This window comes from Macaca nemestrina, chromosome 4 (assembly GCF_043159975.1).
Source record: "Macaca nemestrina isolate mMacNem1 chromosome 4, mMacNem.hap1, whole genome shotgun sequence".
Taxonomy (NCBI): Eukaryota; Metazoa; Chordata; class Mammalia; order Primates; family Cercopithecidae; genus Macaca; species Macaca nemestrina.
The window spans coordinates 77,955,374-77,971,925 of record NC_092128.1 but is presented as its reverse complement, the minus strand read 5'-3'; the positions used below and the strand labels follow the sequence as shown (position 1 = coordinate 77,971,925).

General features: G+C 36.7%; 1 protein-coding gene across 1 annotated transcript in view; it reads left to right on the top strand.

Annotated features, from left to right (window-relative positions):
• LOC105475566 (collagen type XXVIII alpha 1 chain) overlaps positions 1 to 16,552 on the top strand; it is a 184,552-nt gene that overhangs the window by 13,262 nt on the left and 154,738 nt on the right. The window contains exons 5-11 of the mRNA XM_011730931.2: positions 678 to 734; positions 2,521 to 2,574; positions 4,781 to 4,822; positions 6,785 to 6,811; positions 11,498 to 11,542; positions 15,172 to 15,216; positions 16,268 to 16,321. Of these exons, the coding sequence (XP_011729233.2) occupies positions 678 to 734; positions 2,521 to 2,574; positions 4,781 to 4,822; positions 6,785 to 6,811; positions 11,498 to 11,542; positions 15,172 to 15,216; positions 16,268 to 16,321 (324 nt within the window). The remainder of the gene's footprint in view (positions 1 to 677; positions 735 to 2,520; positions 2,575 to 4,780; positions 4,823 to 6,784; positions 6,812 to 11,497; positions 11,543 to 15,171; positions 15,217 to 16,267; positions 16,322 to 16,552) is intronic.

Here is a 16,552-nt window from a genome sequence, read left to right as displayed (position 1 = left end):
ACATCCCTGGTAAATCTTCTGAATCATTTTTTGTCTGAGTTGTTGATGTCCTTGTTTTTCCACATAATACTAACTTCTATGCCAGCGAAAGCATTGGTGATGAAGCATGTCTTAAGAATGTTCTGGAATTTTCTTCCATTTCATTCTGTAAGTTTTGAAGTGCATGTGCAAAAAGCAACTACTTTGTCATGACTGAACCTGATCAACAGCTATTATAAGACTCATTCTGATTTCAGAGTTGTTAAAATGAGGAAGAAGGTGCATCTTAGAATTAGTAAAATATGGTATAAGTCGAAAGTTTTCCTTTGCCTAGTAAAGGAGCATTTAATATTATTATATTATTGAGCTTTGATGTGTTATGTAGAAGAGAAGCAGCAGAAATTCTAAAAGTCCACTGAAAATATTTATTTTCTCCTTTTAACTGGCATCTATATATTATATATGTATTTTTGATGGGATATCTATTTTATTTAACTATACTGAAATTTAATAATATTTTGTTAGCTGGCTCTTGATAGGTATAAATTTGCCTAGAATAATTTAATGGAGAGAGCAAAACCTCCATAAATGTGCAAGGTAAAATTTCTTAGAAAGTGTTCCAGTTGGTTATATACTGAATACAATTCGAAATGCTGTATTTCACTGTGTGTTAATATCATATTTCATTATTGATTCAGTGTGAACGCAAGATTTGTGAATGTGAGAAGGGAGATCCAGGTGATCCAGGGCTTCCTGTGAGTATATTTCTACTTTGAACTTAAGTCAGAAAGTCCTAGCAATGATAGCTCTACTCGTTCTTGAAAGCATCGGGGCTATTTTGCACTGTTGAAAAGCAATTGTTTGGAAATGGCAGCAAAAATGGAAATGCTACTTATTTCTTTTATTTCTAAAGGGACGCATTCTATCCTTAGAAATAAGCCTGGGATTTTACTGACTTGAACTGAGGGCAGGAGTGTTTTGAAGTTGTTCCCACAAAGGACATTTATGTCCCTCCTCGTAAAATAATTGAAGCCAGAATTTCTCAATAGTGAACTGAATACAGAAAAAGCTAATACAAATAATCCGTGCTTTAAGCAAAGCTTTATCCCACTAGAAACAAGAAGCATAAGCCTCTGAAAGTTAAATGTTGGCTTCACACGAATGCAGCAGTGCAGCAGCAACACCGTGTGGCCTCATGGACAGGAAGCTGGTCACGATGCTTTGGGGGATTAGGGTGAGTTCTGTGAAATGGAAGTAAGCACGTGGCAACCAAAAATAAATGGCAGGATTTACTATGATGATTCATCATTTGATAAGATAATCCAGGAAGGAATGCTTTCTTTATATTCTGGCCTAATAACTTGTAGGTGCCATGTCTGTACTGGGAAGGCATTTGAAATGACATCTAGATCACTGGAAATGCTGAGCAGTTTTTTAACATTTATCTTCATAAAGCATCCACGTGCTTATTCAGTCTTCTATTTATTTGTGTAATTACAAATATCATCCTTAGGGTTCAGAAGAAGCCCTATGGAGAGTCTCACAAAACGCATGGATAAAAATTTTCAACTAATGCTTGTATTTGGGGCCAGGAGGGGAATGTGTATTGTGAATGTATTAGAAGGTGACAAATTTTACCTTGAGACTAATCCAAAGCCTACACTTTTTCAAACCATCCTACCAATCAAGGGATCTTTTTCTCCTCAAATGCAAAGTTAGATGCATTATATGATAATGGGGCAGCCAGTAGAAGCTGACTTTGGCTAAAGCAAAGGTTTAGCCATCCCTTCATATTAAGTCTTCGTTTATCCCCATTACACCAAGAAATGGCCAGGGTAAGGAATATTTCTTTATGTTTTAAAATGAACAGTAAGAAAGCTCAGCTTTCTTGCTAAGCACCTGACAATTTTGTCACATTCTTGTCACATTTTAGGGATAAGCCACAGAATATGTCATTTAACATTTATCGAGTACCCCCAACACCAGTTCTCAGAAAAGCAAGCTTTTTGGTTGATTAGGAGCAGGAAAACAAAATGCTTTTCTGGAACACGATAACAGAGCTCCTTTCTCCCATCTTTTGAGATTGTCTCCTGGATATCAGAACCTCTTTGACCAAAGGCAAGCAAGCTGGCCTGGTCCTTTTAAAAGTGAGCAACAGAGGGGAATTGTAGAAGTGACCCACAATGAAGAGAGGTTGGGAACAACTCCTATCCTTTGGCCTGTTGCAGCTACTCTTTTAAATCTTTGCATGAGTTTGATTTTGTTTTCAAAACTGCTGAGAAGTAATTGTTTTGGGAAGAAGTAATTGGTGGGAAGAGAGAAACATTATTCTCTTTGGAGCAAATCTAGAAAATCTGCCAATTCACGACAGTGGTTTTCCCGGTGTAGAAAAAGGGAGAAGAGAGTTGAATTTCTGCTTGGCAGGTAAAGGTTTTACAATTCACCCTCATTCTAGGAGACAAAACTGATCAGAAATTATTATAAAGTATAGAAAACAATAGAATACCTACTTAAAATAATATTTTTTCCCTTTGCCTTCAGGGTACACATGGAAACCCAGGTATCAAAGGTGAGCGAGGACCAAAAGGAAACCCGGTAAATGAATAAACAGCTTTTCTTTAAACCAGCATAACTCCTTCTAGATTTTTTTTTAAAACAACAATTTTAAAAATAAAAAGCATTGTAGTATATGGCAAAAATCTGACAACTTTTGTGAAGAGTACAGGATGTCCACTTCCTATATTATCTATCTTATTTCTGTTAGCTTGTATTCACAAATTCTGAGTAACATATGAACATTTTAGTCAGTAAGTTTAGGAAACCTGGGGACATCAAATAAACAGAAACTAGTACTTAAACGATAGCACCCCATCTTATTTAGGACAGTGTTTCATTAACTGCTAATAAGTGTTCCATATCAGACTGACATTGGCACTTGTGCTTTTAATGGGTCTACTTTTAATGAATAACTGACAATAATAATAGAAAAGCCACCAGATGGTTTCTCACTCCCAGAGCATCTTCAAGTACTTCTCCAATTCTTTTCTCTGAGTACCTACCAAAAAAATAAAAAATAAAAATAAAAAAATTAAAAAACTTCCTAGGCTTTTAAAGAAAACATTCACCTGTTCAGATCATTGTTAGGATTTTGGTTCCAAGTTCAAGAACAACAGCAGGAATCACAAAGAGAAAAGTAGATATAACTATGTGAAAATTTAAGGCAAAATTCTGTGTAATGAAAAAATAATAATTAAAGAAAAGGAAGTGATATACTTTGGTTGTGTCCTTACTCAAATCTCATCTTGAATGGTATGTAGCTCCCATAATTCCCACATGTGGTGGGAGAGACTGGTGGGAGGTAATTAAATCATGGGGGGCGGGTCTTTCTCATGCTGTTCTTGTGATCGTGAATAAGTCTCATGAGATCTGATGGTTTTATAAGGGGAAGTTCCCCTACATATGCTCTCTTGCCTGTCATCATATAAGATGTGGCTTTGTTCCTCCTTCACCTTCCTCCATGATTGTGAGGCCTCCCCAGCACTGTGAAACTGTGAGGCCATTAAACCTTTTTCCTTTATAAAGACACCAGTCTCAGGTGTGTCTTTGTTAGCAGCATGAGAATGGCCTAATATAAGGAGGGAATATTAAAGAAATAGAAATATCAGGGAATATTTGCATCAAATGTAATGGACATTGGCTTAATTTCTATAGCATATTGAGTTAATTTCTGAACACAATTTTCAAGAGAGGAAACAAAACTAGTGAAGAAAAAAGTAAAGGCACATTTAATTTCATTAGGTAATAGAATAAATTTAAATAGAGAGAGTGAGATATCCTTTAGTAGTGATACTTATGAGGATTTTTTTTTTCTCTTGGTTTTCTAGTTCACGTCGTTTGTTTTTGTGTGTGTTTTGAAGTTTAAAAACATTTCTTTCATTATAGTAATTAACACAGCAATATTAAAACAATAATAACTAATTATAGCAATGTGGCAGCGAAACTGGTTTGCTTTTCATTGCAGGTAACTTGACACAAATAGTTTGGGAGCAATATATAAGAGGCACTCGAGTACTAACAAAGTTAACTATTAAAAATTAACTCATAAATGAACTCTAAAACAGCCCTATTAGAAAATTTTTAGGGAGGTAATGAAAAAAAATCGTAAGTTAAATGCATAAAAGTATTTTTGGCAATTGTCTGCTTGTCAAGGAAAGGGAATATAGCAACCTTGAATAGCTTTACAACATACACACACATGCACAACCAAACAACCCTATGCTCGCTCATCTTATATACGTTCAAACTGATGCCATCATGTCTTCTTTTTGTTGTGTTAAATACCCATTAGAAATGTATGTTCACGTTTTATTTCTTTGGTTTGTAATTTTGTGCCACAGAATATATTTTCTTAAATCTTGCTGAAATCAAGCAATTACTCTTGAGGACATTTTGGAAAACATTCCAAAGCCCCTTAGAGAAAAACCAGAGTGACTGGCTCCAAGTGACTATAATGCTGTATTTGAGAACAACGGCTGTGTTGTTCAACCGGGATGTGGCGTAAGCTGTGAAAATGTACCTGGATCCTGCACCCTACACATCTGGCTTCACTCCAAAGGGCAAAGTTTATCTGAGTTGCTATTTTTTTTCTTTTTGCCTAGATTGCATGGGTAAAATGTCAATGGGAAAGACTAAAGATGTTTCCTAATTGGGCTAAGCTATTAATCTTCTGTATAATGCATTTTATTGAACAACCAGTCACTCTTCAGGGTTGTGGAATTTTGACTGTCTTTTTTTGTCACAGGGCGACGCTCAAAAAGGAGAAGCTGGAGAAAGAGGTCCTGGGGTATGTACACAACTGGGATGCCTTCCTAAGAAAGTCATCCTAGGTTACTGATTTTGTGGTTGACCATTTTGACCCCTATAGTGCAAGTGCAAAAGTGATTTCTATCTACCCTGTGCTCTTGATGGCTCAGGAAGGCAATCAGAAAGATATGATCTTAGAATTAGAAATGTGGGGAGAAAATACTCAGCTCAACAGGAGTGAAAAAGGGAGCAGGAGTGTCCAACCCTATCAAATTCTCTGATGCTTAATTTGACATTGGTGAAAGGCTCCAATGAGAAAAGTATTCGCTTTATTTCTTATGTTTTTAAAGATAAGGAATAAGTTAGAATTTCAGGAGCATAAGAACTACATGGTCTAAACTCTGCTTTTTTAATCCAATTCTACAGACATAATAAAATGTATCATTCTATTTGATTTGTTATCCCCCAAATTAGAAGATAGTAGATATTGCCCAAGAACAAATTACAATGTGTTTCTTATTTTGCACTTTTCTGACATTGCAGTAAGTGTATCAAATAGCAGAGATGTGTACAGTGAATAAAAAGAAGACCATATGACATTGCCACTCTCTGCTTGTCCCCCTGGATGTGCCCTGGACTTAGACCCAGAGATGTTAAAAACTGTTCTCTTGGTATTTTTAATCAACTTCATTAAAAAATCTGACAGAAACTTTGGTAATGTCAACAAAAAACTGAAATTTGTGTTATTCATTCAGGAAACATTTCTTAGGTATCTTCTATGTATAAAGCATACGAGTATGTAAAATAAAACTAAGATAACATAATTGTATTTTTAAATAGCTTATTATCTCATAGGAAACAATTCTACGTTCATCTTCTATTTCTCATTGACCACACACTTGGAAGTTTTATTTCCTTCGTGAAGTTTCTTTTTGTAAAAAAAGTCAGTCTAGGCAAAGTGACTCATACCTGTAATACCAGCACTTTGGGAGGCCTAGGTGGCCTTAAGTGATTAAGGCCACTTGTTCGAGACCAGCCTGAGCAGCGTAGTGAGACCGTCTCTCTACAAATAAATAAATAAATAGATAATACTATTAATAAAAAAGTCATGCATAGAACAAAATTTTGTAGTCTGACTCACATGTAACTGCAATAATAGCTTATTTATTAAATAGGTTTCTTCAGCTGTCTAAATAAATCTGACAATTCTATTTCCATACTTGAAAAATATAGCTATATGAAAGACAAAAAATCCCATTTGGAGAGAACTTGTTGCTGCTTAGAATTGCTAATTTCCCAGGCCATGTAATATTCATTATTGTATTTCTTGAAGGGCCATGGGCAGTGACACAGTAGAAAAGGCTGTACGGGATTCACAAGGGTGACACACAGAAGACAGCAGAAGTGCTGGCCCCTTATTTAGTGTGAAATAGAAGACAGTAGCTTAAAGGTCACTGTCTCATCAGAGCTGATAAAGGAATCTGTCATGTCCTTGATGTTATATATTTTAGACTGAATTTGAAAGGAGGACCATAATGGATACAAATATTTATACACATTTTAAAGGCCATTACCTCAGCTCATTTTCAAAGCCAATTTCTTTCAGAGTCTCTTTGAAACATTTTTAGCTGCAATAGTTCATAGTTTAAAAGTCAATATAACAGTTTTGAAGGGACCATTATAGGCCATCACTTCTACAATGACTTTCAGTGTACATTATCGCCTCTAGTTTGGGCCCGAAGGGCAAGAAAATGGATATGAAAAAATACCTGAAACAGAGAATAAACTATGATAAAGGGAAAACAGATTATTTTCTTCTCCTCAGTAAATGCACATTTCTCCAAGCACAAAGAGAAATGAAACAGTTTACATTTCTATGGTCTAATTTTCCAGACGGTATAGATGTGTTTTTGTTATACCTTGTAATTGAAAAATACCTAATCCTTATTCTAACTTTGCCTTAGAGTATCATATTTTACTTTTTCTTCTCTTTTTAAATTAGGGAATTCCTGGGTACAAGGGTGAGAAGGTAAGTTGGTAACAACAAATAGATAGACCAGAATTTCAAAAAGAAAAACAGAAACAGAAATGTACTTATGAACTTAATAAAAGTTATTTTCTTTGTTTTTGTAAGTCTGGATTCCCTCATTCCTTAGTTAACATAAAACAATAATAGAACTTAACATATGGATGTGTGTTATAGGGATGGAGGGTACCATAAGATTCCTGAGATTAGAATCCAGCCTCCTTCAGCTTTGCAAACATGAATTATTTTAATAGAGAACCCCAGTGTATAAGCCATGCAGCACAGGTATGCAGGCTAAAAGTTTCTTTACACAAACAGATTCAGCAATACTGCAAGTAGGTTGCTCCCTTGGTGCTTAACTTCCTATGAAAACCTAGACACCAAATCCTCTTCCAGGGGAAAGAGAGGATTTATCCTGGTTAAGCAGTGAAGAGCCACTGACTTCGTTGAATTAGGCAACTGGGTAGGTAGAGCTCTCAGGGGAGTAAATTTGGCAAACAAGCAAACTAAAGGTATGGGTTGGTAGATGATTTGATGATTATTTGTGAGTTACAAATTAGGATACCAAACTGCTTTAAAAGGGTTTAACAAGTTGTACTGGGGCTCAGGAGCCTCTGAGAGTGCTCACTGGTTCATTGATTAGTCTGTCCCACAGTTCTCATTATTATCAGATTTTCTATCTGAATCAGAACATGCACCTATCATCCATTCCATCCTACAGGGCTACAACCCTCAGGCATGGGAAAGAGGCTGGAACTTTAGAGGGTCCAGCTGTGAGTCTCCTCTGGCCTCCCTACTTCCCATGGAGCCAGGAGTCTGCAGGAGGTCTGTGCTTCCTTCTCCTGGATCATACATTGGGTAACCAAGACCCCAAAAGGCCTGTTGCTGGGAGGGCATACAAAAACCTCCTTTCCATATCCAACATCTTTCTAGGCTGGAGGGGGAGCCAAATGGGAGCTGTTTGTTGGGGCAGGAGAGGTCATGTAGGGGGCTTTGTTGTGCTGCCGGGGGCGTCTTCACATGTGTGCTCATGCTCTTCTTGCTTTGGAAGGAGTTGGAGGTGGGAAGTGAAGTGGGGGCCAGGCTGCAGGGGTCTATGTCTGGAAAGGACCTCTGAGGGATTCACAAGTCTTTTAATTCTTTATTCCTTTTGAAGACCTATTTGTTAAAGAAGGAAGCCAGAACATTATTAGTTTAGTTATAACTTTCAACTATTTAGACACATGGTATGTGGGCTTCCACTTACACTCTTGCCCTGAGCCCTGCAAATATTAGGGGTGAGCCTACATGCAAGCCAATAAATATATCCTAATTGCTGAAAATGTTAGGCCTCCAAGGGGAAGAGTGTAAGAAATCCCATGATTCTACACTTAGCAGCCTTAAGAACTTGGGTAACTCAACGTCTTGGAGTATCTGTTTCTTCAACTGAATGGATAAAATTTGTACAGGCCTGCCAAATTTACAGAGTGGTTAGAGAACCAAATAGTGGGTGTGACAATGTATTCCAAAATGTTGGCTTGTCTACAAATGTAAGTGCCACTATGAAGAGGAAAGGAACAAATATTAGTATGAGAAAACTAAAAAATTTTCACAGTTGTTATATTATCAACTGTGTATATAGTTGAGGAAAATTATGGGTGCTCTCCTCCTCCATTTTGATTTATATAGTGAGGTAGTTATCAACACAAGGAAGCTTTATACATATATTTTTTGAAAAGATTCATTTTACTTTCTGGAGAATTATTGATTCACTGGAAGAGTTCTCACTTGGAAAATACAAGCTGTCAGAGGAAAGTGACCCTGAACCATCGACATTCAAACCAGAATTTCACCAGGAGCAGCAGCATCAGAAAATAGAGGCTGAGAACAGAGCTGATCTGTTTATGGCTTTCTGAAGTACTCGCTCTCTGAAACTATGTAGTTGTGGCCATTCCACAGGGATTAATGAGCCTACCAAAAAGGAAAACGCCTTTGCAGAGTCAAATAACATGAATACAATATTTTCATTGATGGCAATCTGTGCCCTGCAAAAAACAAATGCTGTTCCTCCGGCCCCTATAGCTAACAAATCTGTCTGGACAAATGGAATGTAAATTCTAGCCAAAAGCATTTTGAGTGTATTTATGGTACTTTTCTGTTTTATATTTTGGTGGTTGACTCATTTTATTCCCATCCAAACTTATTAAATTAATTGCTTTCTAATTGATTCTTCAAAAGTGATTTTCCATTTGCATTCAGAAATAAATGTTCAACTTGTTCTAAGTGAAAGCTCAGTTTTTCCTGGGTCAGTTTGACTCACAAAAGGATGTGAAGAGAGAACAGATTGCTTTTGATCAGAGGCATAGCTGGCTCTAAGAGTCACACCTCCCTCTTCCTTGCTTCTGATGCCTGGAAGAGCCCAGGCAGTACCCTAGGCAGAAATATTAGGTTAATGGAAAGTGACTTGCAGCCTATAACTGTGTGCCTTGTTCAGCTACGGGTGACTGATAAGAACATGGACTTGAGAGCCTAACAGACTCAAGTCTGTGGTCATGAACAAAGTATGTTATCTCTCTGAGCCTCATTTTGCTTATCTGTGAGTGGAGATATGTATATATACCTCACAAGGCCGCTATAGGGATTAGCAATAATGTAAAGGCTATGGCACACACTTTACATTCATAATTGGAAGTTACAATTGTGATTTCCCTCCGTAGAGCACTGCTATTAAAACTGTGGTCTGCAAGCCGGTTGCCAGTCTGTGAATGGTTTGTTGCTATTCTGCAGCAAGATAAAGCTTCCACCAGCATATAAATCCACTATATCACTACGTATACTGTTTAAAGTTCAGCTGACATTTATTTTTTATAGCAAGACATCCATGATGAAGGAAGCAATGCATTGATTTACATTTGAATGCAATTTCCTTATGTCATTGTGTAGTGGCACTTCCAGTAACATGCTGTAGAGCAGTACAGAGGCAGAATAAAGCAGCAGCAGCAGAAGCTAGTGTTGAGAGCACTGGACTAGGAGTCATTGGGTAGCCTGTACATTTAAGTAAATCATTTGACACCTCCAATTGTGTTTCCTTATCTTGAAAGTGAGAATTGAATTGAGGATCAAAATAACGATATATATATAAAAGCATTTTGAAAATTCTAAATTGATTTATAAATGAGATAATATTAATATGATTATGAAACTTTAGTCATTTTTCTGACTGTCACCTTTTAGTTCTAATTATTAGAAACCTCAAAAGTCTGATCTAATGAATTAGTATTCAGAGGTCCCAATTCTCATTCTACTTGAGGAAACTAACCTTTTAAAAATATTTATTTTTATTTTAAAATTTTAATTGACAAATCTAAAAAGCTCATATTTATTGTCTTGTATAAAATATAATTTGATAAACATGTACATTATAAAATGGCTAAATTGAGCTAATTAACATGTGCATCACCTCACATAATGATCAGGTTTTGTGGTGAGAATGCTTAAAATATACCCTTTTAGTGATTTTCAATACAAGACGTTGTTATTAATGATAGTCATCATGTTGAACAATAGATCTCTTGAACTTACTGCTCCTATCTAACTAGTTTTGTATCCTTTGACCCACATTTCCTAAGTTTCCACCCATTCCCCCTGGTAACCACCCTTCTACTCTGTGCTTCTGTGAGTTCAAATTTTTTAGATCACACATATAAGTGAGATCATGCCATATTTGTCTTTCTGTTCCTGGCTTATTTCACTTCACATAATGTCTTCCAGGTTCAGGTTCCTCTATGTTGTTACAAATGACAGGATTCCTTTCTTAAAGGCTAAATAATATTCCCTTGTATACCACATTCTCTTTACTTAACCTTCTTAATTACAAATTTTTAGTCTATAAAATTGGATTATATTTATCTCAGACAGTTAATGTCAGATTAACTGAGATAAAATATGATACACTATCACTGATAAACTCTAAAGCACAACTCAAATGTTTTTTCAGCAATATTCTAGGGAAGACTGGGAAGTAGAGCATAATAATGAAAAATATGTAGCATGCTTGCTGCCAAGTCCCGCTCTCCTACAGCAGACCTCACTAACTCATCATGGCACCTGTTCCCACTAACTCACGATGCAATCTCATCTCAGAACCTTTCTCTCACAGTTCTCCAGGTGAACACTACTGGGTGATCAAGGTTGGTACTCAGGCTGAAGCATGGTGTTCTTGAAAAAAAATAGGAATTCCAAGTTAGAGTATCTGGGTTCAGACTCTGATTCTTTTACTTACTAGCTATTTGATAGAGGGAAGTTATCTTGTTGAGTTTAAATGTTCTCAATTATAAAATAAGAATGACAAAGCTCATCTCGTTGGGCCGTTATGTGGATTCAGTTAAACCACATATGCAGAGGGCCTCTAATATGTGGTTAGATGCTAGGTTTCTTTTCTTCTAGTTTCATCCCTTTCTTAAAAATGTCAAACCTTATTACATTGTTCCTGATTTGTTCCTGTCAAGTTAAGGATGACTCATGGGTAAAAATAATCAGATTTCAGTGCCCATACAACTCACAGTATTGAGGCTAAGATTGTGTAGAAAGCAGCAGAGTGCTTATGTTACAAGAGTGCTGGGAATTTAAAAAACAAACAAACAAACAAGCATTCTTAATAGTGAATGACTGCAAGTGTTCTCTTATTTATTTCACTTATTTATTTTTTAGGGTGAACGTGGGGAATGTGGTAAACCAGGAATAAAAGGTGACAAAGTAAGGAACATGTTTTTAAAATGCTTACAGCTGTGATCCCTTTTGGGTTGCGTTTCCTTAAGGGGAAATTCCTGGGCTGAATTATGGTGATCTCACTACTAGAGTTGGAATCAATGGCTCAATTTTTCACATCTGTAAAACATGTGGTAGAAAACAAAGTGATGCCTGACTCAATAATAGAGCCCCCAAATGCCTTTCTTATGGACCATTAAGACTTCATTTTGTGACACCCTGACCTTGGAGGCCACACCTCCTGAACGTTACGGTAAAAAGAATTATTTAACCGGCAAAGTTAATTAAAGCTGCCGTTGGGTCAGAGTAGAATTGCTTTCCAGATGCAAACACTGAAAACAGGCACTTTCCAAACTAGTGTGAAGAACTCTGAAATAAGTCAGTGAAATAGTTATAAACAGTGTGGTGCAACTAGACATAGAGATTTGGACTTTTGAAAATGTAGACACAGACAATTGGATAGATATTCACCTTTATTTAAAAAATAAATATAGGCTGGACACAGTGGCTAATGCCTGTAATCCCAGCACTTTGGGAGGCTGAGGTGGGCGGATCACCTGAGGTCAGGAGTTTGAGACCAGCCTGACCAATATGGTGAAACCCCATCTCTACTAAAAATACAAAAATTAGCCAGGCAGGGTGGTGTGCACCTGTAGTACCAGCTACTCAGGAGGCTGAGACAGGAAAATTGCTTGAACCCAGGAGGCGGAGGTTGCAGTGAGCGGAGATCATGCTACTGCACTCCAGCCTGGGTGACAGAGTGACCCATCTCAAAAATAAATAAATAGAAAGCACTTAAATTTGGAAATAATATTAAGGATGTTAAATAGTTCCTCAAAAGGCCAAATATATACAGAAAGTATATCTGAAACATGATGTTAAAGGGTCCAAAAAAGTGCAGAGTAAAAATAAATAGTTTTCATTATATTAAGAACTATTAACATCATGCCACCAAGATACCACACTTTTTCGGTTTCTATGTTATAATTCTGGAAGGGAGTCAAGGAGAGAAAATGAGGCAGAAGGTTAGGAGAAGAGGGTGAGATAATCACACTGGCCCATGGAACTAAATACTTTAAATAGATTGAGACTTTCTGAATGCTTTTAAACTACTGTAGAGTTAAAGGTCAGGTGGATCTGCAAAAGGTAGGCTTAGTAATTATCTCTAGTCAAAATGGGAAATATGAAAATAAATAGGTTCTTCCTGGAGTATAACTGAACATGCAAGAAGGACCTGGATATTGGAAATACAGAAAAAGGGACACACATAGAATAGAATAGAAATGAAAGTCAAACAATATCTGGGAAAACTAGATGAAATTAAAATGGTTGACAAAGGATATCATATTTCATTGACTAAGATGTCAGGGATTGTTAAATGTCCCATTATTTTCCATGCCAAAAAGGAATAACGAAAAAAAAAAAAAAACCCACTGCCAATTATAAATGTAAGGTGCAATTGATTGTAAAATATACCCCAATGTCAGAGGTATAAAAACGTGAAAAAAATGTGTCTTAGAGCCGGTGAGATATCGTGTCCTTGACACAGAGAGTTTATACAAGTTTATTCAGAAAAACATATGAGCAACATGAAGAGATACAGAAGTGGAAATTAAAATGGCTAATAAATAAGAAAAAAATCCTAATACAGTAGCAATCAGATAAGTGAAATTAATATATTAACATGTTCGGCCGAGGTGGAAGGATCACTTGAGTCCAGGAGTTTGAGACCAGCCTGGGCAACATAGTGAGGCCCCGTCTCTACAAAAAATTTAAAAATTAGTTGGGCATGTGCCTGTAATTCTAGATACTTGGGAAGCTGAGGTGGGAAGATTTCTTGAGTCCAGGGGGTTGAGGCTGCATTGAGCTCTCATTGTGCCACTGTACTGCAGTTAGGTTAACAGAGTGAAACCCTGTCTCAAAAGAAACAAAATAGGCTGGGCATGGTGGCTTATGCCTGTAATCCCAGCACTTTGGGAGGCCAAGGTGGGTAGATCATCAGAGGTCAGGAGTTTGAGACAAGCCTGGCCAGCAAGGTGAAACCCCATCTCTACTAAAAATACAAAAATTAGCGAGGCATGGTGGTGCACACCTGTAATTTCAGCTACTCAGGAGGCAGGAGAATCGCTTGAACCCAGGAGGCAGAGGTTGCAGTGAGCCGAGATTGTGCCATTGCATTCCAGCCTGGGTGACAGAGTAAGACTCCATCTCAAAAACAAAACCAAACCAACAATAAAACAATAAAATATTATATCAGCAGCATGGGCAATTCAGGAGGCTGAGGTGGGAGGATTGCTTGAGCCTGGGAGGTAGAGGCTGCAGTGAGCTATTCCAGCCTGGGCAACAGAGCAAGACCCTGTCTCAAACAACAACAACAACAAAAAACAACAACCAAAACCAAACACACAAAAGTATTGTATCACCTATCAAATTAGCAAACAGTGAAGTAATTTATAATACTAATTGTTGATGGGGAGCTCATAAGATGAAGATACACTCTTTCATATTCAGGTAGTGGGAATGATTAACAAACAAATTTTATGGAGGAAGTTTCTCTCTCTTTATTTCTGTATATGGCATGTGAGACAAAAGAGAGCCAGCGAGCCTTAAATGTGCTTATGGTCTCTGCTTCCGTCATCCTCTTCTAGGAGACTATTCTTAGGAGTGAATCAGAAGTTGGACAGAGATTTATACATAAAGATGTTCACTATAATATTACTTAGGTCAAAACTAGGGAAATGAGTAAATAAATTATGGTAGTTCCCTATTCTTGTGTATTATCTGTTTACTATGAGTTTTTAATGACGTGGAAAAAGGAAAAATATTTTTGATACAATGTAAGGCCAAATAGGTAGGACACAAAATCAGACATACACTTTGAACACATGATTTGAAGAGAAATATATTGGGAATAAAACTGGACGAAAATATGCCTAAAATGTTAACAGCATTTGCCTCTGTGTGATTTTTCAAATTGTTTATTTACATGTTTCTATAATTGTCAAAGTGTGTCAATAGTTAACAGGTTATACTTTGATAAGCAAAAAAAAAAAAAAAAAAAGTGGAAATCTGGGGAAATAAAAACTAGACCATGTTCTCCCTCACAAAATAAATTTTAAAGGGTTTCCTGGCTATGGGACAGAATGAAATATTTTCTATTAGAAGAGTATTGACTATAAACAGTGTTTTGCCAAGTTCAATGGTTTGAAGATGAGCAAAAGAGTGATCTAGGTATCATGGAAATGCACTACATTGTTAATTTAACTGACATTACCCTTTTGGAAGGAAATAATATTCCAGTAAGTTTATAGCCCTCTAAGGAATCTTATAAAATAAAATAATTTCTTTACTCTAACCAAAATGACCAAAATGTCAATATGTAGGCAAGGCACTTACATCTAAAATTGTATTTTCATGGAGGTTGTTTACTGAAGGAAAGTTTGACACTCCTGCCCCTTGGCTTGTTAATTAGGATTATTTCAATTTATTGCCTTTGATGTTAAGATAACCAGGGAAGATGGCAATTACTGATAACACATTTCCTTCCCTCTTACCTAAAATCACTGCACATTGAAGATGTATATTTAGAGAGACTTACTTTCAATTTTTTTCCACAGGGATCCCCAGGACCATATGGACCAAAGGGACCCAGAGGAATTCAGGTAAGGGGGTTAAAACCAAATCTAAGTTTGGATTAGAATCACCTGGGGAGCTTTTAAAACATCCTCTTACCCACTTGCACCCTCTGCCAATTAAATCGGAATGTCTAGGGATTGAAGCCAGGCATTAACACTGTTTAAGATCCCCAGATGATTCCAATGTGCAACAAATTTTGGAAACAACTTCCCTAATGTTTTCATTGACTTAACTGAAACTCCCTAAAGATAGGTACCATCAGGCAAGTATTAGTGAGTAGCTAAGGGTGTGAAGTTAAAAAATTAAGAGTCTGGAAAGACAGAAAGTCAAAGTGGCTAAAAACAGGATGTAACTATTTTTGCACTGCTACTATAATGTAGTTGGAAAAGTTATACATTTTATCTAAATCACAGTATTTATATTGTTCTATAACTATAGATAATGTTCTATAATATGGACTGATTCTCTAAGGCATTTAAGTTAGACATCCATAGATTTCAGAAAATAATTTGAATCTTTTCCTAGCCTAGGAACTTACCTCTTCTAAAGTTGTAGTGGTGCTCTATGTGAGGAGTTAATTTCAGTATTTCAATAAGCCTACAGAAAATTATAATTTTACCCAGAATTTCCTAGACACCATCTAGTTAACCACTAACTTCTTTGCCTTAGCCTGGAAACGTCAGAGCTAGGCAGTAATTCTGGTTATCACAGATTCATTGGAAGCTCTAACTTCAGTTACATATGCCTTAGATATTTTAAAAAAGAAGATGCTTAATTGGCAAAATCTTTTTTTGAAAGGAGTCGAGAACGTTGGAATAACATTGGAAACACAGGCTTAGTAAACAAACATCTCGTTAGTTAAATGTTTGTTCTTAGCATAAGTGCTATTTTAGAAGCTACTTATTTGATGCAGGAAATTTTATCTCATCCTACTTCTCGATTGAATGTGATTTCAATTAAGCTCTGAGTTACACAGTCTAACTTCTAACGCCAGGATCTCCAGGGACCCTAGAGAATGATTCATTCCTGCTGGCCTTTTGTACACAGAACTAATTCTTGGTTTTCATCCTGGAGCAGGGAATTAGTGGACCTCCAGGAGACCCAGGCCCAAAGGGGTTTCAAGGCAATAAGGTAATCTTACCCTTTGATTAAAGACAGGCAGAGTGTGTTTCCCCTAGTGCACTATGGTAATGTATGTTTTATTAGGTAAAAGTCAATGGATTCTTTGAGGAAGTACCTTTGGAAATGCATAATAACCTGCAGATGTATACAGAGCATCAAGTCCAAGTGCATTCAGGAAGTTGGCAGCATACCTTTATCATTTATTATTATATTATTCAAAGGGAGGCATTATTAACTATA